At 37.4% G+C, this 27,667-nt stretch overlaps 1 protein-coding gene across 2 annotated transcripts in view; it reads left to right on the top strand.

The window, feature by feature from the left end:
* Positions 1-27,667, top strand: part of MYO1E (myosin IE) — a 91,060-nt gene that overhangs the window by 37,230 nt on the left and 26,163 nt on the right. For both annotated transcript variants that reach the window (XR_012634451.1, XM_074916639.1), the window contains exons 5-18: positions 7,216-7,303; positions 8,818-8,907; positions 9,853-9,984; positions 10,810-10,944; positions 12,089-12,221; positions 15,720-15,916; positions 16,885-16,965; positions 17,343-17,429; positions 18,663-18,749; positions 19,793-19,960; positions 20,713-20,798; positions 21,386-21,467; positions 22,276-22,382; positions 26,204-26,302. Coding sequence is in view for 1 of the 2 variants with exons in the window: in XM_074916639.1 (XP_074772740.1) it covers positions 7,216-7,303; positions 8,818-8,907; positions 9,853-9,984; positions 10,810-10,944; positions 12,089-12,221; positions 15,720-15,916; positions 16,885-16,965; positions 17,343-17,429; positions 18,663-18,749; positions 19,793-19,960; positions 20,713-20,798; positions 21,386-21,467; positions 22,276-22,382; positions 26,204-26,302 (1,572 nt within the window). In the remaining variant the exon portion in view is untranslated. The remainder of the gene's footprint in view (positions 1-7,215; positions 7,304-8,817; positions 8,908-9,852; positions 9,985-10,809; positions 10,945-12,088; positions 12,222-15,719; positions 15,917-16,884; positions 16,966-17,342; positions 17,430-18,662; positions 18,750-19,792; positions 19,961-20,712; positions 20,799-21,385; positions 21,468-22,275; positions 22,383-26,203; positions 26,303-27,667) is intronic.

A 27,667-nucleotide genomic window follows, 5' to 3' on the forward strand; every position in this document is an offset into this window, starting at 1 on the left:
ATTAACAACTAGACACAGCCACAGATACTGTTAAATCTGACATTCTCACATTGACTGCATTTATCATACTATGTTTTTAGTACTATATCTTATTTTTCCTCTTTTAAAAATAAATGTACCTTTTCTCTTTTTGGAATTTTACTTTCATTCAGTCAGAGACAAAGGGAGGAGAGGTATACTGGAAAAATAATTTTGTCTTTGCTATTAATCTATTTTAATTATTAGGCTGAGGGAATTCTCTGTAGAATTATTACTGAGCTTTTTTAATGACAGCCATTACTCAAGTCAAAATCAAAGTGAGTTTTGGGTCCAGGGATATGCTTTGTTCACATCTGTGGATTTATGTATGGTAAAAGAAAATATGCAGAGAGCAAGAATGCAGGGTATTTGAGCTGGTACACTGTACCTCTTTCCTTCTTACATAGAAAGCTTCGGAGATTCACTGTAGTGGACCTGGAGCTACACTTCACTGTGGCAGTGGTCTGCAAGGTGGGGGGTGTGTGTCACAGAGGCTGTGCCGTGAAATCCACTGGGATGCAGGAAGAAAATATTAGACCTTCTGTAATGGGTGTATGTAATTTATAACTTGGTAAATTATGTACATACATTGGGAGTGTGTGTTCAGACATTTTTTTTTTATAGGCAGTGTGTGTGGTCAGAAGTGTTTGGAGACTGCTGGCCTATGAGACTTACCCAGCAGCTAGGGAGAAGAAAGGGGAGAAAAAGAAAAAATAATTTGAAGGGAAGCTGTCATTATATTATTAATAACAGCTTTTCTTAAGCTTTCTGTCATTTCTCTGTGGAACATGCTGAGAGGCAGCACTGTGAATTTAATTGCTGTTGAATTTAACAAAAGAGATATTTCAAGACAGTGTTTTCTTGGTCCAGGAGGCCCTCTCTGGTCTTCTCCCCGGGGTGGCTGTGTGCCCTGCAGTGTCACACCCCAAGGGTGCAGGATGTCAGTGGTGATCAGATCCGATGCCTTGTAATTTAGTGCACTCAGTCCCTTAGGCTGGAACCTCCCGGGAATGATGGATGGTCACTGATGTTTAAGCTTAAATGCCCTTGCACCAGCCCTTTACTGTTATAAAGAACTGGGCTTAGTACCTGGGTCTTACACGTGCAGGTGCTCCATGTGCAAGTGTTCCTGTACCGTTCTGAATGATACAGTGTGAAAATAGATTTCACATTAATATATCTCACTGATGAGCTGTCATGAAAACTTGTGAGGAATAATTGAACATTATATTCACTGTTTTATTTCTTTGAGTCTATGCCTGGGGGCTGTCCAGGCAGGGCTTTACTGGGTGACATGTTAGAGTGGAAAAGGGCACAGGTGTGTTCTTAGTAACAGCAAAGTGTATGTAGGCATGTGGAAACTGTTGATTTTACAGGTAGGAAGGTCAACCAGGTGTTAACAGTTTGCTACACTGAACTGTACTTATGACGGCCTCCCTAGTCCTGGGCCCCTGGCTACAGCGTGGGACCATAGGAAACAAAACGCCCAGAGCTTGTATTCCCACGTCTCATATATCTGAATTCCCTGAGCTCAATCTTCCTTTTTGGAAAACAGATGCCTGTTGCCATGCTGAAGTTATTAGTCCCATTTAGTCAAATTCAGACCTCTTAGCAATGGGTAAAATTGGGATTTATTTTGCTTTTTGAACAAAGTAACATTTCAGAAGCTGGGAAGTTTCACATGAAGCTAAATTTATAGTGAAAACTTTTAAACTGTGGTGAACTGTGATAAAAAAACATTTTTTGATCCATTGCTTATGCCCCAAAGTGCAATGAATGCAGAGAGTCACATTTGCAGAGAGCTGAGATGCTGACTTACAGATTTAAATTCACATAGGAGAATTCTTGTGCTTGGATGATGCATTCTTTGGAATGTTTGCATTTTGTGTGTGCAGAGTGAATTTTCTTTCACTGTGCACAGTGTATTCAGAATCTGCTGGAGTTAATTGAAATCTATTGCAGAGCTGAAAGGAGAAAAATCATGGTTGCCAGAGATGTTTCAGAGAGTTCCTCTTCCTTTCTACACTTTCTACATATTTTTCCCATGATTATTCTTATTACAAACACCATAACAACTGTGGACTTAGACTTACAGGTAGTTTTCATGATGGTATTTGGTTTTCTGGGATGCTTAAAAAATAGTTTTTATGAAATCAAGTAACTCAGCCAGTCACAAAATTTTATTTTTTGTTGGTTGATACTTTAATCCTTTTGAGCACATTTCATTTAAACTCTTTAGATATATACTGTATCTTCTGATTTTAATGTTATTACTATTTCTAATGACTAGAGCTGTCTTAAGAATGAAGTTTCTTGAAGTTTGGAATTTGTTTGCTTAAATTTTTTTCATAGACCAGAAGGCACTGAAATCGCTGGCAGACCAGAAGCTCCCAAGATGCTGTAGGTCTTGAGTGAAATGAATATTGTAGCTGGCTTCATGTCTACTCCACACCATCAGTTTCACTTAATATCTGCCAAGGACTTTACCCTTTATGCCCCTAAACTGGTGATTCTCAAAAAATTGAGATACAGTTCTGTCTGTCTGTCTTCAGTTCCACAGAAGTCTGCTGAACCTAAGCAGTTTTAAGTGAACCTTTGTGTTTCAGTGAACCGTAGTTTTTGCCATAAAAATTTGTCCTTTGGAAAATGAGTGATGATAACAATATGGTTACTATGAGGTGCCTAATTGCTTCTCTACTTCACAACTAGTCTGAATTTGGAGTTCACTGAAACTCACTATTGGAGCAGGAACAACAGCAAGCTAGTACAGAAATAAACCAGTTTTCTGGTTTTTCTCCCCCGCCCCCCACCCCCCCAGATGGCAGTTTTCCCCCCTAAGGAAAGGTTTGCAAAGAGAGAAGGTCAGAAGTAAGGTGCAGACTGGACTGAATTGGAGTCAGATCAATAAGGCTGTGTCTGGCTTATGGTGTACATGAAGTCTCAGGAATGGGGACACAAGGAGGACAGGGAAGGGGTTGCTGCACACCTGTGTCTTCTGCAGCATGTGGTTTGGGCATCTGTGGCATCTGCCTCTGCACCTGGGAGGGGACATGCATTCCTAGACACAGATTTCTAGGCAGGTGAAGAAGGTTCCTGCAGTGTCCTCCTTTAGTCAGGACCCTGTGTCTGTGTAGGAGCGCACACCCTTTTGCCAGGACATTTAATTCCAGAATTCCAAATAATGCATTTAGACACTGATAGAAAAAGCTCATCCTCTTCAAAAAGTCAGTGAATGAACTGGGAAGGCAGATCCAAAAGAAAATACAGTTCTCTGAAAGGCTGAATCTTTTTATGTGGTAATACTGATTTAAAAAGAAAAATTGTTACCAAACAGTCTTTCCAGGGCCAGGGAAGCCTCTTTAGTGGAGTGATTGCAGCATATATGCGTATGCATTATAACAGTCCCATGTACGCGTGTCTGAGGATAGCTGAGGAGCCACGAGCTGTTTGCCATGGCTGCTGACAGTGTGAACAGTGAGGTTACCCATGGGCTGGGTTCTGGCTGCCTGTGTGCAGGTGCAGAGCCTGTGCTCAGGTGGGAGGAGGGAGCAGTGCCCCCAGTTGTCTTCCCTTGTGTGCACCAGGCAAAATTGCAGAGGGAATTTACTCACACGAGTAATGCAGTTACGCTGGAGTTTGATTTCTCATTAAGTTTATGTTTTACTGAGGCGTGATATTTAATTTAAGCTTCTATTGAACCAAGCTTGCTACACCAGAGTGTTGGCATTTTTTCCACCCTTGAAATGGCAGCCCTTCCACATTATCAACAAGGAGTTGTCCAGTCAAGATTTTAATTACAAAGGATTGTCTGTTGTGCCTTTTAATTTCTTCTGGACTATCATTGCCCTTTAATTAAGAGAATGGAGGTTGTGATTAGTATTTTTCTATGATGTAGCAATAAATGTGTTTCTTTAGAGTGTTCTTAAGATTTTATCTTTCTGTAAAGTTAAGGACTTTATTTTCTCTTTCTGTGATCTTTGCCAGGAGATGTTGCAGTTGCTTTAAAGCAGTTATTCAGTCCTTCTTATTTGTAACTTTAGTTTACATTTTACATCCAGGTGGTAGCGTTCCAGTACAGTAAAGCTGTGTATGAGGACTGCATACCTGAAAGAACCCCATACATCTTTAAATACTACAAATGCATATTAATTGAAAGATTGTTTACCATCCCAACTGTTGTTAGTGGACAGTTTATGTCATTCTTAGGTCTATTAAGTCCAAAACTTGAGATTTCTAGTCAGCTTCTGTATCTCAGCTTTCCAGAAGTCTCAAATGACTGATCATTCTAAAACATCTGTGCATAATCTAACGAGAAATACGGTTGAATTTTAATGAGGAGGTGATAGAAACTTGAATCTAACGCAGTAAGAAGAGTTAGGTAAAAGCTCTGATTCAGAAGGGGCAAATATTTCACTGAAGTTATGCTTCTAAGGCTTCTCTGAACATATTTTGCTACATAAACAAACTAAAAAGCTTATCCACACATTGGAGTGTTTCACATATGCAATGTTATTTACTGGCAGATCCCCGAGTTCTTTATAAATATTTGTTATTATAATTTATACATTTTCCTGGTGGTGTATATAAGTATTATTTGTATTGTTCTACAGCCAGCAATACTATATTAAATGTTACTTAGAAAACTAATTTTGGAGAGAAGGATGAGGCTGTGTATTGGATCTTACTTCTTGACTGTAATCACTAACCATATTTCCCCTGGGAAGGAAGAAAAGAGCAAAACATTTTCCCTCTGCATTGGTAGTCTTATTCTGATTTCAGCTAAGTGTTAATTGACTTTGCTGAACAAAATGTCACTTCTATGAAGTAGCAAATAGTACTAGAAGCAACAATATGTCTTGCAAAGCATGATTTTTTTGTTAGTGATTGAGACTATGTAATGTGTTTATTTTTAGTAAGAAAAGTCTCTGAGAAGATTGTCAGTAACACAATCCACTTACTTTATGCCATTATAATAATTTTTTCAACCTTTAAAAACCTCTGTACTTCCTACATACTTAAAACTACCAAGCTAGAAAATGATTCTTCTATCTTCTTAAAATAGTTTTAATTGCAGCAGAGCAGTGAGATATATGTAAAAAACGCTGTGTGAGAATCATTTAGCAAGAATGCCACAGTTTTCCTGTTACAGTTGACTACCTGAGCTTCACTGGGGGCAAGATACCCTCCCATCAGGTAAAGTTACACTGGTTCATAAATAATGCATTACCCTGTTTTATTCTAGTTTAATTGCAGCAATTTACTGGTCTCTGATCAATAAAAGCATAAAACTGAAAGTGTATGCGTGCATAATAAAGCAAACTCTGAAAGGCAGTCTTTTGGCCAAATTAATTTGATATAAAGGACCACTTATATCAAAGCAGAGACTAACAGTAAAATGAAACTATATTGCTCCAGGTCAGTTTTTCTGGCAGACACTGGAATAAGAAATATAAGCCATGCTTAATTTGAACAAAGAGGAGAAGAATAATTTATGCCTTCATGGAGAATCTTACAGAAATGTGTTACATTTTTACTGCGTGATAAGTAATGCCTAATGAAATTAATTCTGTGTTTGGCCCTGGGTCCTCCTCTGTGTTCAGTTGAAAACTGCATATATAAACTGAAGAGTATGATTTGGTTTAGATTGATCTGTCTGCCTTGTTTTACAACAGGGTGACAGAATTTTGAAGAAATGTTATTTTAATTATTGAACTATTGCAATTTGAACTTCTAAATACAGTTTACCTCCCAACAACTTCTCGCCTGTCCCCGTGAATTTAGTAGATACCAATAATACAGTCTTTCTTCTTGATGCTTCAGAAGAGATGACTCGGAATAATAAAAATTGCAGTTCACACTTCACAGATGAGGTGATCAACAAGTATTTTTTCACCTTTTCAAGTTTCCCGTTTGATCTGTAAAACTGCAGTCAGGAGCAGACAAAAGCATAAAAATGTTTCCGGGGAAAAATGAAAAGGCTTTCAGTATTTCTGTACTATTTGGAAGCTTTAAAGATGTAAAATGATGTTTATAGCTTGGCAGTTTGGGGAACTTTTTCAGAATTAAACCTTTGGAAATGTCGCCATTACTCATGCTGATAAGGAGCTCTGAGTTGACATTCTCAGCAAGTCCTTTTCCTGTGCAGGACATGCTGATGTTTCTCTGGCAAGCATAGCTAAAATTGTGCAGGAAGAGATGTGCATTGGATCCATATTCAGGAACAAGTAGGTGCAGGATAGAAGAGTCAACAACATTCACTGAAATTATTCGGGAGCTTAAAGACAGCACAGATTTTCACACAAGCAAAAAAATATTTCACATACCTTTATGACATTGAACCAACATTCGTGTGTTGTTTTTTTGTATTAGTATGGTTGTCTGGATCAGACTAAATTCATTAAGGTCAAAGCTGACTTGCACCAAGATTTATGTAAGTCTGGAGGAATTCCATTGAAATGAAGTTAGCTTTCAGATATGAAATAAAGCACGAGGTTGGATTGTCTGGCATGCCAATCTTCCTTCTCTCTTGAGAACCTTACTAATTGCAAGAAGGCAAATCTACTGATGTTGTAAACATTATTCACCATTGAAGTGAAATATTATAGCGGAAGGAATTGTGAAAGCTAGTATGGAATATTAAGATTTCTTGTACCCTGTGTCAAGAGGCATAGGAACAGGAAGGTAGTTCTTCCGTCATTCAGGATGTGATTACTAATGTCTCATTATTTCATTCGGGAACACCTAAAACAAAAGGGTCCTGAAAATGAAGGAGGTATCTGGCTTGGCATTCAAAGCTTGGATTTTAAAATGAATTATTGTGTTAAGATCTGAAATTCCACTAAATTTAGATGGGAATTGAGTTCTTAACACACTTGCTCTCCTTTGAGCCTCTTGGTTAAGTATATTTATTTCTCAGACTACATAGTTTTCTGACTTTGAAGTCCCATAGAGATTCTGGTGCCCATGTAAGATGATGTATTCAAAATTATTTATCCACAAACGTATCCAGTTGCTATGCTACAGTACCATATCACAGTCTATATATTGCCAGCTTACCTGATGTAAATATGGTGTATATTTATTATTATTAATTGTTAAGGTACCTAGTCTTTGTTGAACAAGATAAATCTCAAAGTGCTCCATTCTAGAGTTATTTAAAAACTTAACAGGTACATTTTTGTGTTCCTTTTTTCATAGCGGGGAAAGTGGTGCTGGAAAGACTGTAGCTGCTAAATATATCATGAGTTATATCTCAAAAATCTCAGGAGGTGGCCCTAAAGTACAGGTGAGTTGATATAGAGTAATACTGAAGCATAAGGAGAGTCTACAGATTTACTGCAGAGGTGGATTGACAAAGGTATGTCTTGGCAGACACTGGCAGCCAAGAGGCACACTCTACTGAAGAAGCTAGAAATACATGCGGGGCCTCAAGAGCAGAGGGAGTGGGCGGTGAACTGCTCGGTTGCAGAGTGCTGGGCTGCCTCTGCTGTGGGAGCCACGTGAGGGAAACCCACAGACCCCGAATCGTCTCTGCTAAAAGCTTTGTAGCTCTCACACTGAAATATATCTACAAGCTTTTAGTAGATGTGTGGGGTTTTTTCCTCTTGTGTTGGCATTCTATTAAAAATTGAACTGTTTTTTGGGGGGTTTATTACTTCCATTAAATCTGATTTGTATGCATATGTCAGAGTGCCAACAGCAGGAACATAATCTTGTGTTATGAGGTTATCTAGTCAAAAGTAGTATCTGAAAGCTAGCTAAAACAACAAATAGCTCCTTTTGTTAATAACTATACTATCAATGTCTATTCTATCTATCAAAACCTATTAACTAAAGCTGCTAGAGTGAATTAGCCGTAAAAATTCCCTTAGTGACATTACATTGACTGACAGGCAGTGGTAGGTAGCTACTTTTACTAGTCCATGCTTTTTGAGTGCTCACTGTTATTTTTTTGCTTTATTGCAGTCTGCAATGTTGAGTATGTTCTTTCTGCTTAATTTTGTGCAACAGTGATAGTGGGAACATTGCAGAGAATAATGTAGTAATCAAGAAAATGATCCAGAGAAAGTATGCATTGTGTTATTTTTGGAATCAATATAATCATACTTTATAAGTAAATATTTTTGTATTGTTTAAAAGATTCCAGATTTTTGCACAAAATTTAAAAATATTCCTAGTGATTAGAGTAACAGTTGATGAAATTTGGTAAGTTATCCTGAGTATTTCTTTAGAAATAGAATTCCATCTTCTCTTGACAACCCAGCATGCATTGGTTTGTTCCAAAGCTAATACCTTGTCCATACTTCCAACTCCTAGAATCAGATAGAGACAAATAGTAACACACGTTGTTGCTTCCTAAGGCAGCTAGATAGCAGCATCACTGATCCTGAAACAGATTGCTGGAGCAATTTCATGCTGCTCTGACTTCATTGGTTGTGGTTGCAGATCCCCCCTGCAAGATTTAAATGCTCATGTGTTACAAGGAAAATGTTTAAAATCACAACGCTGAAAAAAAAACAGGTCAATTTATTGGCTGTGTTGCTTGGCAAAGCAGTGAACAGAAGGACTAGTTTTTAGCCTTGGGCATTTTGTTCAATTTTGTAGTATTCAGAAAATAGGTATAGGAAGTTCTGAAAAAAAAGATTCTATTCCTTATCTGATCAGGAGGATTTTTTGCAGGTGTAAGCTTTCTTGCTTTTTTAATGACATAATTAAGATGTCATGGTTTTCTAGAAAATTCATAAGGACTTTTAAAATGTCTATTTCTGAATCTGTTTCTTTTGTTTCCTAAAACTTTAGCATGTTAAAGATATTATTCTACAGTCCAACCCTTTATTGGAGGCCTTTGGGAATGCAAAAACTGTACGGAACAACAACTCCAGCAGATTTGTAAGTCCCTCTGCCTTAGAGATTTCTTTATTCTTTCAACTTATGTGGTGTTACAGAGACAGTATTCAGCAGTAGAATATAAATTGACTAGAAATGAAGTAAATCTAAGTAAAATATAAAGTGTGTTTTAAAACATAAAGTGTATGTTGAGAGTCCTCCATTTCATTCTGTATATGTTGTGCATTTGTTTCTTATACAATATGTACTGGGTACAACTTATTTACACAATGTTCAGCCTGCAAGCAAATAACCAGCAACAAACTGGCTGTTTTTTCAGATCAGTAAAATATATACAGTAATACATGTTTTTACAACAGAAAAAAATCCTTTTAAAAAAATAAATTAAACCATCCATAGAGTTTGATAGGAAATACCTTTACTGATATGTGCAGAAAGTAGGCAGGAATTATTTTCAGTCTTTTGTTATAAAATACTTAAGATAACATTGTGAAATGACTGTTCACTAGATAAAAAACATAACCTATAGTATGTTAAAGTTTCATGTAGACTTTACAAATCTGAGATTTGTTCCTCAGCCAACGTGCGTCTTAATGCAATTAATGTCTCCCTGAAGGAAAAAGATAATTGCTTTACATTGCTTCCAAGCAGAACTCTGCTTGCCATTGGTTGTAAATCTGTTAAATTTACTTCCTGTATAGGTGAGCCTTATGGTTTCCTTTATACTAAGCAAGAGTCTCAGCAGTGAAAAGAAGCCACTGACTTCCTCTCTACATTTGCATTAACACGTTATGTATTATTCCAACTCGAGTGCTCTGTAAATACAGAAAGAAAGATACGTGATGGTTTAGGAGTCTAAGCCTAGTTATACCTTGAGGGAGCTGTGTCACTGCATCCATAAAGATTAAATATCCTGGTAACCTTCCTTGAGATAGATTTCAGATGTGTATTTATTAATGATTCAACAGCTTTAATTATTTATTGCAGGGGAAATACTTTGAAATCCAGTTTAGCCCAGGTGGAGAACCAGATGGAGGGAAAATCTCTAACTTCTTACTGGAAAAATCTCGGGTTGTAATGAGGAATCCTGGAGAGAGGAGTTTTCACATTTTTTACCAGGTCAGAAGTGTTTAGGTCCTTTCTGAGTTATTTAAAACAGTTCTGAACAGTTTTTCATTTTGTTTGAAAAGTCATTCCCAACACAGTGAGATTACTGAATGTGTGCTCAAGAAGGTAATTGGATGCCACTGAGAAGCTTGACAGCATGTTAAGGTGCTATCTAATGCAGACCTTCCTAGCTGCCTTTCAGCTCCACAACAGAAGTACTTCAGTATTTCAAAGGCCTTGCTTAGAAATTCACTGCAAACTCACATATGGAAAAGTCCAGTACAATATAATAGAAAATTAGAACTTTCCAACAGATTTCTGGCCTATATAATTGTACCTTCTAATCTGAAATTCCATAGCACAGCTGTGAAAGAGAGATTTGATTCTCGGTTAACTTTTCTAGGACATTTAGGTTAATATCTGTTTGTTGAACTGTCCAAGCACCCCTGCTTTTTTTGTGGTTGAAAAGGCTTTTTTGGCCCTCACTGATCCCTGACATGCAGGTTCCTTATCTGCTAAAGTGCTGTTGATCAAGCTCTACAAAACTAAAGTCAGTGCGTTGTAAGTGACTGTAAGCAGCTTCACATGAAGTTGAAGTGCCATTTCCAGGGTGGAAAGCTGAGTTGGAGCTGGCACTGGAAGTTAGAACTAAACCATTCATGGGAATGGGAATCTGGTCTTTTAGGTTAAACAATTAACATAGGAAGGATACATACCTGGTGAAGCACTAGCCATATGCCTCACAGTAATTTCAGGGTCAGTCACCTGTTTCTGACCTTCCTCATCTCTGCTGAAGGTGGATGTATGATACCTAATTTGGGGATTTTTAATCTGCAGCTAATTGAAGGGGCCTCCTCAGAACAAAAAAGTGGTCTTGGCATTACCAGTATGGACTATTACTACTATCTGAGTCTCTCTGGGTCCTACAGAGTTGATGACATCAATGACAAATCAGATTTCCAAGAAACACTGGTGAGTTTTTTACTCTTTATCATTTGCATAGTGGTGAATATGTGTTCATTTCACTGTCCATTTGTAGTAAAGACATTGATGTGGAAATGAGAAATTAATGTAGGTATAATTTTAATTCTATTTTACCCTGAGGAGGAGGTATGTTGCCCTGAAGAGGTCCTATGTTGCAGCCTAACAATGCTAAGAAGATAGATACTTTTTATATAACAGTGTTTTGTTTTTGTTTGTTCTTTTAAATTTAATGAAGTTTAATTGATAATCTGCAGTAACAAATTGCAAACACGGTGAGGAACTGAGTGCCCTATTTTACCTGAATTCTTAGTGGTGACTGATCTTCCATGCCTATTTGAAACAGCTGAAAGGCTGGAGAAAGGGATGTAGAAAGGATACAGGGATCTTTATCCAGTGCTGCTGCCAGTTCATTGTGTGACTTTTATGCAAGGCATGTCAACTTGCTGGTCTCCTATTACTAGAAATTTACTATTTAAAACAAGCATATTAACATATCTTCTTACTTATATATGTAGGACATTTAAAGGCCTAAAAAAATAGTTGTATTCTAGCTAACTTGGTATTTTAGAAAAAGTCAGTTGAGAAGCTATTCTGTAAATTGCCATGTACTTTGGTCTCCAAAACCCACTGTTGTTCTGGATTATTTTCTAGTAAGTGGCTGCAATTAGCAGCCTAAGCCAGACAGACTGTGCTGCTTTTTAGAGTCATTCAGTACAGCTTCACAGCTCTTAGTCTCTGTGGATAGACTGTATAGAAGGAATAAAATCATAGTCTCTTAAGTTCATTGTTTCCCATTTTGCAACAAAACTATTGTCAGTGTGATGCTTCAGAGCAGATGCTTGTTTTTTACTAACTTTAATTTTTCCAGAATTACTTTTGCTAACACATCTTCTAAATGGTGGAGATGCTTCTGTATTTAGTTTAAAAAAATACAAAAATGCTCAAGTAGGAAGGACATCTGGTACCTTTTCAAACTTCAGTGGAGGCTGTAGTGAAATTTGGATGCCTTGGTATTTGAATTGTATTGAAAAACTCAGATTTTTAACATCAAAATTTTAAAAGGACTTCTATGACAAGTGTAATTGAACAGATTCTTTGACTGATTTAATTATTTTTTTCTTTTTCTTCCCAGCATGCAATGAGTGTGATTGGGATCTTTGCAGAGGAACAGGCATTGGTGCTGCAGATAGTGGCAGGAATACTGCATTTGGGAAACATAAGCTTCAAAGAAGTTGGCAACTATGCAGGAGTGGAGAGTGAGGAGTGTAAGTACCTCTGGAAACTGTTACAGGAGAAGCAATGGGCTGAAATCCAGAAGGCACAAGGTGAACTGCAATCTTAAGCTGCTTATTATCCAGACACAGTTGCATCATTTCTTACAGTGTGAGGCTGCTAATTTAGATTTTCTTCCAAAACCAACAGTACTGAGGCCCCTGTTTTGTCTTGTACAATACCAGTGATTTAGGAATGTAATTTTCCATTTTGAGTTCAAGAAATCCTTTTCCAGCCTTTGAGTATGAAATAATAGCAATTGTGAGAAACACTTTCAAGCAGACTTGAACTCTGCTCCTTTCAGTGCATTAGCTGTCCTTGATAAACACGCCTGTTCCTGGTGTGGGGTGTCTGGCCTCGTTGCCATGTGACAGCACCTGCAGCTGGTGGAGTATCCCCAGGCTCAGGTACACAGTCAGCGCTCAGGCATAGGTACATCTACATCAGCCAGAAGAGGTGCCTTGGAAACAGAAATTCAGAATTGAATTGAAATGCAGAATTTACATACTGCATCTATGTTCCCTGTCTTAGATTTCTCAACACATACCTCATTATTATATCTACTACATTTCCTTATTATTTCCTAAATTATTCCCAGTAGTACATCTGCTATGTAACTGTTTCCCTATTATTTCCTTATCCTCAACGGACTGTCCTTACACCCCTTGCCTCCTGCTGCTTTGTATCAGCTCAGCCCATGTGAGCAAGACGTTGAAAGATTAACGGATCTTGAGTTTTAAACATTTTTGTCATGATTTATACCTCACATCCAATGTTGATTTTATATTACCTTGATAGTTTAAGGACAGAGTGGATAAGCAAACATATGTTTTAGCTTATACTTATCTCTATGTTCTCTTAACCCTTATTTCAGAATGGTCCTTATGTTTAGGAAAACGGCATTTGTTTAGTTTTAGTTTAAGTTAAATAGGAATAAAGTGTCTTGTGCAGTTAACTACTCACTCAACTGCATGAGTACTCTCCTGCTCTTTCTTTTAAGAAATTGGGAAACAAAAATTACTAGTATTTAACCTTAATTTCTTAATTTGAGAGAATAGTAACTGAACCCAAAGAAAAGTATAGGATTTTTTATATGCCTTACAATTCCAAATGGGCTACTGTGCTTCCATTTAAATCACAGTATTATTTCAATGAAATCAAGACATTTAATAGCCAGAGGAGATAGATACAGGGTGTGTTGCATCAAAAAGTAACAAACTGAAAAGACCTGAGGTGAAAATAAATTGGTAAATGTGAATGTATTTCTGTCATGAGCCATGTAGACCATATTTCTCTTGCTCACTGGGATATAAATACAGAAGTTGTGTATGAATAATACATTGAAGAAATTAGCAGATAGAATGAGTATAGAACTTATTCATAAACATACTGCATTTTAAAGAAGCCAGAGAAGAAATAGCAATGTCTAGTACATTTTCTGCATTATGAATTTGAAAGTTGGGTTTATCTCTCTCTCTCCACTAATCTTCCCCCCCAGTTTACTCTTTGTCCTAGCCAACTAAATAGTGAAGTGTTTATAGCCTGGATTGCCACAAAAGATAAAATACAATGAAGGACCACTGATAAGTCATGCCATGTGTAAGTCTGAAATAGTAAAAAGTTTAAGAATTTGGTCAATAGTGTGATTATTATAAAGCCAATGGCAGAAAAACATGCAAAGGCCGTTTTTCAAGACACCAAAAACTCCGGTCTTTTACTCTGAGTCAGGATCAAATCTATAGAGACCATTCTTGACACACATTTAGACAAATACTTCTTTAAAACTGCCAGTGATTACTGTCTGTTACAGTACTTGATTATATTAATAGTTGAAAAAAAAATCCCATTTATTCTAGATCTTTTGCATTGCAAATCATGCCAAATACTACTTGTTCTCTCCCGGATGCAGAAAGCAATTTAAACTGTGCCTCTTTACACTTGCGTTGTATTGAAGGAGTTGCTTTACACTTCCTGAAAATCAATGAAGTGAATCTAGTCTTCTTCAGCTTTTCTTCACAGATTGTATTTAAAACTATTCCTCAGAATGCTGTTGATTGCTCTTTGAGGATCATTTTTTCAGTTACATACATATCCTGCTTTATAGTAATTCTAGACAGTAACCTTCTAGTCCCTAACTAGGGAAGATAATCAAGTGTGATAATCAATTAAGAATGTGAAGTTCCATCAAGTCCTGTCCAGCTGTTCTTCCTTTACAGAAAGTCATTAGCACTGTGAAGGAAGAGTTTCTGAGGTATGCATGGGTGTTCTTACCATTATGTTGTCTGCATAAATTATTACAGTAGTATTGGCTAAATACTTATTCTGGCACCTTTGCAGTATACGTGAACATACTTGGTCGATAGTTACCTACATTCTTTTGCATTCTAAAGCATATGATGTTTGACCTTTTCATGTGCGCTTTAACCTGAGTTCTCAGTGAGTTACCAGAAGCGTTGCCAACTTCGGTTAGTTGTGTGGTTCCTAGTGCCCTAGGGTAGATTTAATCAGCTTGCTGATAGTAATAAATCAGATTTCAGAAAGCTGGCAGTTACTTGCTGTTTTAAAAATAATTTTGGATTAATGTACTGAAGGGTTTAGCAAAATCATGCTGTGATGTTACAGATGTGTTAAGCACAAGTGACTGCTGCCCTAGTGATTATTTTACATCCTCCTCACACCATTAAAGTAGATCTGAAAGCAATGGAACATGGAGGAACTGTTAGAGGATTATGTTGCTCAGCAGAGGTGCAATACCAACTCCAAGAGCTGCCCTTGGGAGCTATTTCCATATGCTTTCCATCTGTTTCTCTTTTTCCGTTCCTTAAGGTGTGTGACACCTGTAGCTAACGTCTGCAAAGAATACTAGACTTGTGGCTGCTTATTGCACAGATGTATTTTCCTGCTTTACTTTTAAACAAGGGAAATCAGAATTTGCAAAGTCCTTCCAGAATGAGGGATTAAAAAACCAAAACCAAATAAATGGCAAGGTAATTGAAAACTTTTTGCAATATCTGAACTTAGAAGAAGAAAGGGAGATAATATTAGGAAGCAGATAGTATATTCTTTATTAGATTTTAACCATTCCATGTTTTTACAAAGCATTTCCAGTGTTGTCAGTTTTATTTAATGTGTGAGCTGTGTTTTATTTCCATCTCCTCCAAGAGTGCTTTGCTTGAACCACAGAGGTCAAAACTATGACCTAAACCACTTTACATGTTTGAAGGACTGAAGGTACAGAAATAGCTGACTATTTTACTTCAGGGTGTTTTATCTTAACTGAAATCCATGTAAGTGTAAAGAGTTGAAAAGGTCTTTGGGGAGCTTAGGGAAATTTTGAAGACATTAATCCCTCCTCTTTGTCTTTTTAAGCTGCATGCCTCATGAGGTTTGTTACTGCTGGTTGTCATTAGAGATACAGCTAATTTTGTTTCTTCATTCTGTATTAGTTTGGTCTGTAAATGATAATCTAGCAACCCTGATCTTTCTTGCAGTTTTGGCTTTCCCTGCTTTTCTCCTGGGAATTAACCAGGACCGCCTAAAGGAAAAACTGACCAGCAGACAGATGGACAGCAAGTGGGGAGGCAAATCTGAGTCCATTAATGTAACACTAAATGTGGAACAAGCCTGCTACACCAGGGATGCACTGGCCAAGGCCCTTCATTCCCGTGTTTTTGATTACTTGGTGGATGTAAGTGGGATTCGCATGATTCTACTGAAGTATCAAAACAACTACACTAGGAATGTTCCTTGCAGCACCTTTCTTGTCTTTAACCTCAGCAGCAGCACTGAGCAGTGCAGTGGGAGCATGACCACAGATACCAAGTACTGATTATATGACAAATGCTATGCTTTCTTTGAAGAAAAGTAGCTGTGCTTTCAGCATTATACTTGTTCAGTCTCCTGCCACAACTGTCCCATATGACATATTCTGACATCACCTTCCTGTCAGCATCCATACTTCTCTGAGTGTCACTTTCTCCTATGTAGTTGAGCATTTTCAGATGAGCAGCATTAGTGGGTTAGCCGTCTCTTCTCTCTTACCCTGCTCTCCTGCAAAGAACCACTTCAACATCCTGATGCTGTGGCATTTGAGGAAATGGTCAAATTCCATTCTCCACGCTAAAGGAGACCCTGGGCTGGATTGGAGGGGTGGAAGCCTTACCTTTGGCCGCAGATGCTGGCTAGGTGAGGGAGAAGTTTCCTCTGTGGTCTTCCTTGTCTTGACAGCTCTGTAATTCCCACTGTGTGCCTGTACTAGCACTGACACTGCAAAGTAGGAGAATACAGAAATTGGTGAAAAGATTCATGGTACCATCTGCAAAATGCATCAAATACCAGACTTAAAGCTGTTCTTTTTTTGTTGCTCTTTTTCTCTAACTGAGCCAGTTACAGCAAAGGGGAAAGATTTTTACAAACAGTAGATCCAAAGGCTTACTAACCTGGAAAAGGGATAGTATTACTGTTCATTTCCTAGCTGTTAATAATAATTGATTAAAAAGTGAAAGTAAAATACTCTGTTGTGTATATTTGTATTCAATTAAAATATATTCTTTCTGAAGAAACCCAATGTTGTAACATAAAGATTTAAGTATATGAATATATCTTTTAAATATATAAACTACAACTTTGTTTTACATTTTGTTTCTGTTTTATTAGTCTATTAATAAGGCTATGGAGAAGGACCATGAAGAATATAACATTGGTGTCCTTGATATTTATGGCTTTGAAATATTCCAGGTAAGGTAATGCAGGGTTTGAGCTGATCTGACCTGGGAGAGGTTTTTGTTATTTAGAGGGGAAAAAAATCCACAACAGAAAAAAAACCAAACAAATCCTGTGTCCAGAATAAAAGCAAAAAACCCCAACTGAGCTTCCTGGACATTGAGTTCTCACTGGTAATGTCTCACTTAATAAACACAAAGTATTGAAGAAACTTCAAAGAAACCAGGTCATTGATCTTAAAAGAAAGATCTGAGATTACACAGAATGTCTGTAAAGTCAGCAACCCATCCATCACTGACAGTGTTTCTTTGAAGCTTATTGCCAGCATAAGAACTAAGTATTACTGTATATAAAGCATGAGACTAATTTTTAAATTGTTTCCTTTTCTGTAGAAAAATGGTTTTGAACAGTTCTGTATCAACTTTGTTAATGAAAAACTACAGCAGATTTTTATTGAACTGACACTGAAGGCAGAACAGGTAACCAGACGTTTATTATTTTTTAATTCATAAATGAGCAATTGATTTTTCAATTGGTAAAAAAAAAAAAGGGTTTATCATCTGCTAACAATAAAATTTGCCTTGTTAAGTAAGGCAAGGAATAAAAGGCTTTTGTTGTTGGCTAAGTCTAAAGCTGTGAACCACATCGGCTACAGATATTTACTCTCTCCTGCAGTTGTACAGAAGGGAGTCCATCGTGTACTAATGCAGTCATATGACTAGCCAGACTTGCTGCATATTCTGACTCATTGACAGAAATGGAAAACTGCAGTTGGTTTCATCCCTGTGCTTTCGTTGGCCATGACACACATAGGAATACTTTTCTTAATTTCCTCCACCCTCTTTTAAAAATTTTATTGAATATATATATATGAATGAAAGAGATTACTGAGACAAATGCAGAAATACCTCAGAAATCATTTGCAGTTCTCTGCTCACCGCAAAATCTCACTTTACATGAATGTGAGCTTCTGCATGGGAGGGCAGACAGAATGCAGCTGAGACAGAAGCTTTGTGTACAGTATGAGCTCAGGCCTGGCACCAACTTTAGGACAGTGTTTTTAAGAATGTGCATACTCAATTGCTTTTGTATAAAAGGAACTGATCATTGCAGTTGAGCACACAAATGACCTGCTAAGTGTCTAGCTGAATTCATATGCATGCAGCTGAGGGGATTCATTTAATTAAATTTTAGTATGATTTTTTTCCCCAGTCAGTCTCTTATATGTCTTTATGGTTACAGTAATTGAGTGCAGAAATAAAATTGGAGCAGTGTCTCCATTTCTAAATGTGTTGTTTTGGGGGTCTGATCCTTGATATGCCTGTCACAATATTAATTTTTAAAATAGATGAAGATATGGATGCTTAGGTGCACTGTCAAGACACTGTAAAAGTCGCTTTGTTCCTATTTGTGAAGTGCTTTGACAATAAATGCACTGATTAAATATTCCTGCTCTTCTCAGTAACTTGAGGGCTATGAATGACAAAAGAATGTTTGGGGAGAACAGAGAATGCTTCCTGTTCATCTCTTGGGCAGTGGAGAGCTGGATTTAACTGCCTGTAGAGTCATTCCTCCCACCTCCCCCAAGCACACATTTGGCAAGTCTTTCTGCACGTGAGGAGTGCAGAGTTTATATATACATAGTGCATTGTAAATCCAGTGCTACATCCATGGTGCAAAGGAATATTTGCATCTTTCTTTTTACCTAACAGGAAGAATACGTGCAAGAAGGAATTAGATGGACACCAATAGATTACTTTAACAACAAAATAGTGTGTGACCTTATAGAGAACAAAGTGGTAAGTATTTAGAACAAACAGATGGAAAAAACAAGGTGTTCTCTAAAATATTTGGGCAACTGCTTTGCTGTCAAGAACATTCATAGGAAAAATGCAAATACTGTTGTTCAGTTACTGAGTCATACTGAGCCTATATATAAATCTTACATAAGATGTCTTATAAGAGCTCTAAGATATGTCATCTAAGATATATGTTATCTAAGATATCGACCAAAAAGAGAACCATAAGGTAGTATGATTGATGTGTCACACAAAAAATATAATAATGGAAATTAAAATTTTATCCACCTAAATTTACCACAAACTTTACAACATAATGCTACTGTACATCAGATAAGACTCTCTGTGTCCCTGGGAGATGAATTTTAGTTTGGGGAAGCTACAATACCCGTTTCCTTTAGGTACTGTTTCAGATTAAGCAGAAACAAGAGAAGAGGAACTATTAGGAGATGATGTAGATAACAGAAATTTTGTGCCTTTGCTCCACAGAATGTTCTGCAGTTTAAAGTCTTTATGTTCTGATCTGGGGTGACATCAAACGTTAAGACAGAAGTAGGTGGCTTTTCAGCTAGTTCTTTGTCCTCATGTAAGGCAGATAATTTTAACAGTAGTTCAGGTACTATAGTGACTTGCACTTCAATGCACATCAGATTTTGCCCATCTCCTATCTGTAAACTACAGCATGTGAGTTTAAATAGCTCAGACATGGGTTTATTTTTTGGTGGAATGAGGAGGAAGATTGCTTTGTGGAGGAATTGTGTTTTGGGGTTTGTTTTTTTTAACAGCGATCATTGTTTTCCCCATCATTTCCCACTGTCACTATCCTTACACAAAGTGGCATCACTCCTTTAATTTGTACATAAGTGTGCAGATAGTTTATCTCTACTGCGAACTCTTCTGACTAGGGGGGAGGAATTCTTCCTTTGTGACTTTGCTCTAGAATTTTTCAGTAGCGAAGACAATTTTCTGTTTGGGGGGAAAAACTAGCATCATAACATTTTCCTCACTTTTACTGGTTTTGTTATTGTTCTCCAACGCATTAGAATCCCCCAGGAATTATGAGCATTTTAGATGATGTGTGTGCCACAATGCATGCAGTGGGAGAAGGAGCTGACCAAACGCTGCTTCAAAAACTCCAGATGCAAATTGGGACTCATGAACATTTCAACAGCTGGAACCAGGGATTTATCATTCATCATTATGCTGGAAAGGTAATGTGAAAAATCATCACTGAATTCTGCGTAATGTATTTATCAAGAAAAAGAATAGTAATCAAAGAAAGGAGGAAGCCCTGGAGAGCTGTTTTCATTTTAAGTAACCAGATTATCTCAGGAGACAGTGTCCTCCTTTCACAGTGTAGGGAGCTTAGAACAAATATGCCCTAACACAGGTCCCTTACTTAGGAGAAATGAGTCTGAGCCTTGCTGCTATCAAACATTAACCAGAACTTAATATTAAATGTAATAAATAAATACCCCATGTCTTTTATTAATGATAATATTAGTTGTTGGTTATAGTAGCAGTAAATTTAAAGAACTCAGATATTAAAAAGATCCTTAGATGATGATATACCAATACAACTAGGAATATAATGTACAGTTCTATCTCCTTCGGGTATATTTCTGACTATTCATGATTGCATGTAGTTATAGTTAGTAAACCCTTATTACTCAAAGATTTTTCTTCAATAGAATTCAGTATTAAATACCCTTATGTCATATTCAATTCAACTAGCTTCATAACATTCTTTTTCACTGATTTTAAATATATGGATGAAAATTCTTTGTTGTGAAAGAGTTAACTAATAATATATGCAAGGATTTAGTGATCAATGTAGTATCTAAGTTCTACCAGCCTAATCAGAAAGTTCAGAACAGCTACTGATGAGGACAGAATTTAAATTTTCTTTTTAATTACTGGGTTCTCAACTTACCACAAACAATCAATTTCCACCTTGGCCCAGGTATCTTATGATATGGATGGATTCTGCGAGAGAAATCGGGATGTTCTTTTCATGGACTTGATTGAACTCATGCAGAGCAGTGATTTGTACGTAAGCAAAACTTGCTTAAAGCTAGGAATAACGTGTTAGTTCAGATGGATGCAGAGGGCCTGACTTCTCTGCTTTGCAACTTGTGAACTCATTTGTATAAAAGTGTAAATAAGCCATCACTACAGTAGAACAGTATCACTTGCATTATATTGATCTCCATTTTCTGCAAATCTGAATAAATAAGGTGCTGCAGTGTCAGAGTCAAATGGTATAACAACAGCCATTTGTTTTGGCATCAAACAAGGCCATCAATGATTGGGCATTCTCTCAGAACAGGCACTGTTAACATATAAAGCAACATTTTTTGGTTATATGTTTTAATTAATCGATGGTTACTTTCTGAGAAGTGTGCACTTGAGTCTAGAAGCCTGGTATCATGTCTTCCAAGGCTCACTAAAATAGCAAGGGATCTCTGTGAGGAATGAAGCTCATGGAAAATACTAACCTTAAAATAGACTTGATATAACTACAGATTAATAGAAGTAGCTATTTATATTCTGCTCAACTCTCAACTTTTACAACATATTCCTTGACATTCCTGTTGTCTTCCTATGCCAACACTGTGTTACTAATTCTTTCCTAGGCCTTTTATAAAGGCTCTGTTTCCTGAAAATCTTCAAGTGGACAAGAAGGGCCGTCCTACCACTGCGGGCAGTAAAATCAAAGTATGTCTAGTTCTGCTGTGTTTGTATGTGCACATATGGGTGTGTGTTTGTGTAGGGATACCTACATTAAAAAAAATAGTCTTTGCTGGTGTTTACTATCCAGAGGTTTTTAAAGATAGACACCAGGGGTATCTTGATTGCAAAGTGATGTGTTGTTTCAGCTGTTAGAATCATGTTTTGCCCAGTGTCACTGTTCATTAAATGTTTTGTTCAGCTGCATTCTACAGCAGTGAATTTTCCAAACGAGCATTTGATGGTAGTGGTAGTAGTACTTGCATGTGCATAATGAATGAGCCCCTTCACTCAGCCACTTGATGTCCTACAATTAACTACAGATAACTGGTCTCTTTATAGTGCAGAAATGCAGTGGGGCCTGATCCAACACCCCCTGAAGTCAACAGAAGTCTTTCTGCAGGCCATAGCGTGTGCTGAATAAGGCAGTGTGTGTGAAAAGCCTCTTTGGGGTTGGGTTGTAAAGTGTATGCTTAGATTGCACACTTGCAGATATGGCAAATCGGTATTTTATCAACCTCTTTCCTCATACTTCACCCTGACAGTCAAGTTCACCTGGTGCATTCCTTGTGACTCCATATTTTTGTGTAATAGTTTAAATATATTACATAGCTGGAGATAATGGGGCTTTCTGTTTACTGCTTCATTTTTCATAAGTTGCTTACTATCCCGAGACACTTTAGTTGTTCTGGAGAAACACCAAAGTGAACTGGATCCAGTCAACTGAATCATTAGCAGAGGGTTGATAATGTTTAGAATTCTCTCACAGGATTATTGTTTTGCCTCAATTTTACAGAAACAAGCAAATGACCTAGTTGGCACCTTGATGAAGTGTACACCCCATTACATCCGCTGCATCAAACCAAATGAAACAAAGAAGTCTCGAGACTGGGAGGAGAGCAGGTATGGATAAGCAGAGTATGTGATGAGAACCAGTACTAATAGTCAAAAAAAGCCACAAAAATTTACAATTTGTAATCATACATCCTGTAGAGAAACAGAACTGGATACTCTAAAACCTTCAGAAATGAAATCTGGCATGACCTCTCCTCAACTTTGAAGATAAGCTGTGGTCACTTGGTCTAAATCAGCAGTTAGTATGTGCAGTTCTTGGCTTTCCCCACATCAGTTAGGAACAATCAATATTTGCATAACAGTAACACAATTGGTGAATTACAGACTTGTTTTTCCTCGTAAAATTAGCACACCAAATGCATTATACATCAGTTCTAACTTTTGCTTTATGCTTTGAAAAATAGCTTCTATTAGGTAGCTAAAAAAGCCAACAGGATATCTGTGTCTGCTTTTATGTATCAAACTTACCAAAAAGTGTCTATGGTCAAGAACATAGAAGGTCCCTTTTTCACTTTTTGACTTTAAAGTTTCATTATCCAGCTCTTTAAAGAGAAGTCACTAGAATATCATACTGGGTGGTTATATAGACATTAAATAAATGTCTAAATCATCCATTCGGTTTACTGCATCTGTTTTGAGGTATCTTTAACTATATGATCCTTTACAGCATCCTCCTATTATCTGAAAAAAGATACTCTTCTTTTTTGCAGTGAGGTAGGTGATCAGTACAGTAGTGAATGTAATATGTGAGGTCCTAATATAGAGAACATTTGTTACTGCATATCAAGTACTTTTGGTATTGGTAAAACTGCTGATAAAGCAAGGGGTTATTTTTGTCACACTGAAACAACTTGCAAAAGTAAGTCTGATAAAAAGCATTCTTGACCATATCAACACCACACCAGAATTCACTTCCTGCCATTTGGCATGCAGACTAGCACAATTGCATGCAGATGTAGGGCACTTACAGAAGCCACAACTGGGACTGCACTTGAAAGTGTCATTTAGCTCTTGGCAGTAAATGTAGACCCTCTTTCTCTAGCTTTTCCACCCCTGAAAATCCTGCTATGCAGCACTTAATTTTCCACTGACACTAGGGACCGAAGGAGGAAAGTGATCCTGGAAAAAGTATGTCTAAAACTTAACTGTAAGTTGAGGGGCTTTTAAAATCAGTCATTTACATATTGGAAAACAGGTCTGTTATTGTGGAAGGTGTTGCTAGGAGACCGGTGAAACAAAAACCCAAAAACCTAGTCCTGTGAAAAGGCCAGCTTTCAGGAAACCCCTTTTGGAGCAAAAATGGGCAAGATTTCTTGTTTTCCCATAATGAGGATGATATTTGACAAATGCAGCAGCTACTGATAACAAAATACAAAGGATTGTGTATCATCAGACACAAATGGAAGTAGTTCTCATAACGCTGATCCTTCATCCTGTTGAAAAACGCCAACATCTTCTCTCCTTTCAGACTGACTTCCCATATACTGTACTAGGACCTCACATAGGATACATATGCTGCAGCAGTTAGTAACGTCTGGGGAAAAGTAATTTGTATGCATATGAAACCTTAAACAGTTTTGTTGTTTCACAATTTTACTGTGAGAAAGTTCAGTGTTAAGAGAAATACGAAACAGCTGGGTGTGTGATATTTTGTTGAATGTAGGTTTAGGGGGATTTGTTCTGTGATCACGTAATGCTGTATCACACACATGCTGCCATAGTCAGTGTGATGCAAGTAGTATGTCTAATCTGCTTAGTAGTAGTATGTTACTACATGATGAAAATACTACTGCAAAAGGGGAAAAAAACCCTTCCCCAGGCAGGTCTTCATGCTCACAGAAGCCATGTCACTCCAGCTTTGTACTGTTGTTGAATAATTTCAGAATACTTAGCACTGAAACATAGACCTTATGTAATACCTAAACCTTGTATAATACGTTATTCCAAAAATTGGGGTGTTCTTGAAATGTGTTTTTGTTCAGGTCCTGGCATAGCCACTTGGATTTGTATTCAAAATCGCTGCATTAGCTGAATTCCCAGACCCTGACCTGCTTGAGGTTGATGCCTGGAGGGAGGTTTTCAGTGTGCCTTTTCTCAGAAAGAAAAGGAAAAACAGAAAAATGTCTCAAATTCTGTAGCTGGACACTAATACTGGCAGGACAGTAAGAAAATGGGAGTAATACTGTTGCTCCAGTGCGTTATTCCAGATGTGAACAGGAGGGAAAGTTATAAACAGGAAAATGTATTTTTGTCCACCAACTTTCTACTGTACCAGGATTCTTGGAGTGGGTACAAAATATACTTTATTCCTTGAACACAGAAAGATTAAAGCGTGCAGTATTCTGTATTATAAGCTAAAAGAGCAGTATCACGCATCACTTAGTAAAATACCTCTCAAGTGTTTTTTAAAAAGAAATAACTGAAGGGCTTTTGTCATTTGTAGCATGGGATTTCAAAAGTTTTTTCCCTTTATAGCATGAGTCATGTGAAAAGAACGTTTCAACCAGAAAGGGAAAAACCCCACTTTATATTGAAATCTAACATTTAAAAATAGCTAGAGAAATAACATTGAATTAACAGTTTTTCAGGATTTGAAAAATCTTGTAAAATCAAAGAAATAGTAAGCAAACCAAAATTATATGGCTCCTTACAGGCTCACTGATGTTGATTGTATGTAAAGAAATGCTCTTTTATACACTGTTTGTTAAGCTTGCAGGACTAAAATCTTAACTTGTATTTCTGACTGAAACCTAAAACTTCTATCATTTGCCCTATGAAAGAACAGCAACAGAAAGAACACCACATTTCAGAGTTAAAAACTGACATTGCCTCTTCCAGGCACATGACTTAGATGAGGAAATGCAAAGAAAAACAAGAGTTACACATTGTTAAGGAAGCGAACTGAAACTCTTCAAATCAGATCTCCAAGCATTGAAGAGTAGATTAGAGTAGCAGGGTGTGTAAAAAGGAACATAAAATAACACACTGCAGCTCCAGAAAGGGGAAAAGGTGCCAGAAGGAAACTTTTCTTTAGCTGTTTTTCTGTTTTGAGATTTACATGGACATATGTTTTGCCTGTTTAGAAGTTAGATGAACACGTTTTGCATGAGGGAACTGTAACAGTGTTGGGATAATGATGTTTCGGTTCACATGGGCAGCAGGGTCCCTCCACAGCCATTAACATTTTCCCTGGGACAGGTACCAGCTCAGTTTTTGTTTGTTACTGAAGTGTGCCATGAAAAAGGTTACCAGGCATGCTTCAGCCAGTCTTGTGCCTATCCTCAATCCTTCCTTTGCAGCATGATAACATTAGGAGGAGTGTGAGATTTTCGTGAATATACTGGCCTGGCTTTCCTCTTTCTGATTCTTTTTGGAATGAAGGTTTGGCATCTGGGGCTTTCTCCAGCTATCAGTTCTGGTTTCTTCTCCAGAACAACCAAAAAGGGCTACTGTGTGCTACTGATGATGTTTGAGCTATGTAAAACTTAGTTGAAACCTACAATAAAAGAACGCAAAACAATTTCCCCTTCCTTTGGGCACCAGCTATGTGGTTGTATAGCTAACAGTTATTTGGCCTTTCATGGGTAATCATATTAGTTAAATTTATACATAAATTAGGAGATGGGAAATTAATCTAGGAAAAAATGCTAAGGTAAACATGCTACATATATTTCAGTAATGTAGTCTACCTGCCTTGAATATTTTTCCTACCATGCACATGGTAAGGTGCAAGAATAGATTCACATACCTGTGCATGAATTTTAGAAGTCAGTAGTCTTTAAAGATGATACAGACTTTTAAGAATACCTCAATCCACAAATATGCTGAAATAAAATGGACTGCAAGTCTTGCATTGTTTTTGTTCACAGGGTGAAACATCAAGTGGAATACTTGGGTCTGAAAGAAAATATTCGAGTAAGAAGAGCTGGCTATGCCTACAGGCGGGTTTTTAAGAAGTTTTTGCAGAGGTAGGAGTAATACTAATTTTGAAGTATTACAGCACAGTTGTTTATATGAGGAGGAGGAAAATAAGAAGTTGCAAGTTTTGAAAGCTGCTCATTTTCCACTTACCCTTTCCTTTCTCTCCATTTGCCTTGTTCACAATCTAAGTTACACAGATTTGAAAGTGTCTTAAAGACTGGCTTTGTGTCTTTGAAAGTCTTTTCATTTTTCTGTGAACTTGCTGAAGACCTCAGTTCTTTCTGTAGTGCTGTGAGAGGGTTCCTCAAAGCTAAGAAGAGTTAAGGGAACTTAGAGTTATGAACTGCAGAGCCTGGAATCTGAGTGTCTAGCTGCTAGCCTTTGTTTAAAATGTTACTGCTCAAGTGCTCTCAACCCTTCTTTGCCAGTGACAGAAGATGGGTGAGGCAATACATGCCTGCCATTCAGCCATTTCAATGTAAAGAGTAACCTTGGCTTCAGTTGCTTGTCCTGTCCTTCCACTGATGGTCACACAGCTGGGAATGGTGACAACGCAAACCACTGCAGCTGCTCACCGTGTGAAAGCAAGTCAGAGCTCTGTACAACCAATCTTCTTTTCAGTGTCTTAGGACCAGCTGTTAAGATGATGAACTACCTCCACTAGCTAATGAAATCCTCTTATTTAAGATCAATTTCAAGATTTATACAACATTCAGCTTCTGGTTTTTAGAAAATTGAGACATACAGCTAATAAATGCCCACACTGGGGCATTACATGACAAATCAGCTTTTGTTGGAAGTCTTTGTGTTACATTTGAGAATATAAAACAAAAAAACCCAACCAGTTGTTGTAAGGACTGGAGTATAATTAATCAGACAGCACAGAACAAAGCCACTGATAATACTTCATAATACAGAGAATGTTCTAATCATCTAGTAATAGACAGACCTAAAATGTTTTCAAGTATGGACTCAATTTTCATTATGCAACAATTTAAAATCCCTTTTTCTTCATGATCTTCAAGCCCAAACATGTAAATATTAATTTCTTCAGTTCAAATTAGTTAACACAGACTGTTGCTGAGGCAGAATAACAAATTAACGTGCATTAAATCTAGCCTTCACAGTCATTGGAATACTGGTTGTGAGGGCTGTGCAGGTCTAGAAATCTGCCTGAGAGGTCTGCATGTTACTGTAAATTTGGTCTCAAAAGAACCCTCTAAGACCTAGTTTGAAGTTTTAGAAGGCAGGCGTTTTTCACTGCAGCACTGGATGCACGGGGGATCATTCCACCTAACATCAATGCTGAAAGACAAGGGCACACTTATTATATACAATAAAAAATGAATAATCATGTAACTTGAGAACTACACACCTATTTTCAGAGAATCTAACGCATATGTTAATACATT

This window comes from Athene noctua, chromosome 13 (genome assembly GCF_965140245.1).
Source record: "Athene noctua chromosome 13, bAthNoc1.hap1.1, whole genome shotgun sequence".
Taxonomy (NCBI): Eukaryota; Metazoa; Chordata; class Aves; order Strigiformes; family Strigidae; genus Athene; species Athene noctua.